General features: G+C 38.0%; 1 protein-coding gene across 1 annotated transcript; it reads left to right on the top strand.

Moving 5' to 3' along the window:
* Positions 1-11: 11 nt before the first annotated feature.
* Positions 12-660, top strand: LOC107134736 (platelet factor 4-like; the record flags this gene model as incomplete). Its single annotated transcript, XM_015476782.2, has 2 exons — positions 12-199; positions 311-660. Coding segments are annotated over 2 exons (276 nt in total), but the record flags the coding sequence as incomplete, so codon positions are not given.
* Between the last annotated feature and the right edge of the window lie 1,475 nt (positions 661-2,135).

Below are 2,135 nucleotides of genomic sequence, written 5' to 3'. Positions count from 1 at the left end.
AGATTCTCTAGGTGCCTCTGGCCACTCTAGAAATCCTCCTCCCTCCCCTATTCCTGGCTCCTCACCCTTTCTGCCACCCTGCAGAAGATGGGGACTTTCACTGTGTGTGTGTAAAAACCATGTCCAAAGTCAATGCTGAATACATCTTCAAACTGGAGGTGATCAAGGCAGGACCCCACTGTGCCACCGCCCAGATGATGTGAGTTCTGGCCCTGGGCAGGTGGTGCTGCCTTTTCCCTCTCTGTCCCTCTGTCTGATCTTGTTTTGGAATCAGGGCACCAAAGGTGCATCTCTTTGCTTTTTGCTGCAGAGCTACACTGAAGAGTGGAAGGAAAATTTGCCTTGAGCGGCAGGTCTCCCTCTTTAAGAGATTAATGAAGAAACTGCTGGACAGTTAGTTTCTACCTGGCTAAATGTGTATTTTGCTATAAAACATGTTTGGGTGTTTCCCCCCACCCCACCCCACCCCACCCCCACACACATTCGCTCTAACTAAAAAAGAATCTTCTATTGCTTATATTATCCTTCAAATCTTAAATAAATAAATAATATGAATCAAGTTGTGATTTTGTCAAAATATTGCTTCATAATAGAGGAGAAAATAGTGATGCCATAACATATTTTCTTACAAGAAAACACCTCAAGAAAAAAAATGTTTTGAAGGAGGGTTTTTTATAAGGAATAAATTTGCTTGGTGCTACATGTTGGCTGATAGATATTTGAATGTTTAGGTGACTGTATTACTTAATATATGCATGTTTACTGTATGTGTTACATTTGTTAATAATAGCATTTAATCATTACTAGTCTCCTAGGCTCATTTTTTTTTAATTAAGTAAATAAATCAGACCCTGATTTTATCCCTTTAAGACTTAGACTCTACTACATTATTATTAGAAAATTAATAAAAATAGAATTTGAAAAGAGTAGTTAATGTTACTCTATTAATACTTTGGGAAACTGCATTAAAATAGCTTAATCTTTATAAGGTTTTTGAAAATGTTGATATTCTACAAAAATGAAAATTAAAAACAGTTTTTGTATTCATATTGTTGCCTGCAAAGGATCCCTATTTTGCAAACCTACCAGTTTTGTTCTTAATATATTTACATGTTAGTATTCCTCTAAGCATGCAGATGTCTTGAATAGAATTTTTTTCCCCTGGGCATTTTCAGATTGAGGAGTTGCCTTATTTGCAGTTCACTATTCTCCCTTGCATTCCCTAACATTAAAGGTGTTAAGATTACATGTTAAACAGCCATGGAACCAGGAGCAGTGCAAGCTGATGTTTTCATTCACACTTTGGGAAGATGTTACTACACCTTGGGGAGAAGAGAGGATGTTGCAACATGGGTATATTAGTTAACTATTGCTTGTGTAACAAATTCTCACAAACTCAGTGGCTTAACAACACAAATCTATTATCTCACAGTCCTGAAGGTCACAAATTCAAAATAAGTCTTAATGGGCTGAACTCAACATGTCCTCAGGGCTGTGTTCCTTCTGGCTTTAGAGGGCATTCTTTCTCCTTACCTTTCTCAGCCTCTAGAAGCCACTTCCATTCCTTGGCTTAGGGCCTTTTCTTCCAAGTTTGAAGCTTATCATTCCAGCCTCAGCTTTTGTTGTCACATCTGCCCTCTCCTCTGACATTCTCTAATAAGGAGCTGTGTGTATACATTGGGCCCAATTGGATAAACTAGAATAATCTTACTATCTTAACATCCTAACACATGTGTCAAAATTTTTTTCTGGCCATATGAAGTAACCTAGTCATAGGTTTCAGGCATCAAGCCATGGGAATCTTAGTGGTAAGGGGACATTATTCAGCCTACCACAATAGGCAAGAAGGCAAAATCTAGTTGAGGCAGAAGGAAGCCACAGATGCTGGCTTAGGAACTAAGGCAATTTCGACCTAAGATGAAAGTGTTTGGATAATGGTATGTTTAAACTCCTAAGGGAAATGAGACTATGATGCCATTCAGTCTCTTGGGAAAAACGGACACCTTAGGATGGCAAATTAATTAAAATAGACACAATTTCTAGAGGCTTATGAAGTGCCAAAACATCATCTAAAATTTTTTACCCACACTGCAAGTTAGATAATATTATTCCCATCTCAGAGTTGAGGTAACTCT

The sequence above is a fragment of the Marmota marmota genome, unplaced genomic scaffold, assembly GCF_001458135.2.
Source record: "Marmota marmota marmota unplaced genomic scaffold, marMar, whole genome shotgun sequence".
Taxonomy (NCBI): Eukaryota; Metazoa; Chordata; class Mammalia; order Rodentia; family Sciuridae; genus Marmota; species Marmota marmota.
Note: the sequence above shows the minus strand (reverse complement) of the source record. Positions and strands in the feature narration are given on the sequence as shown.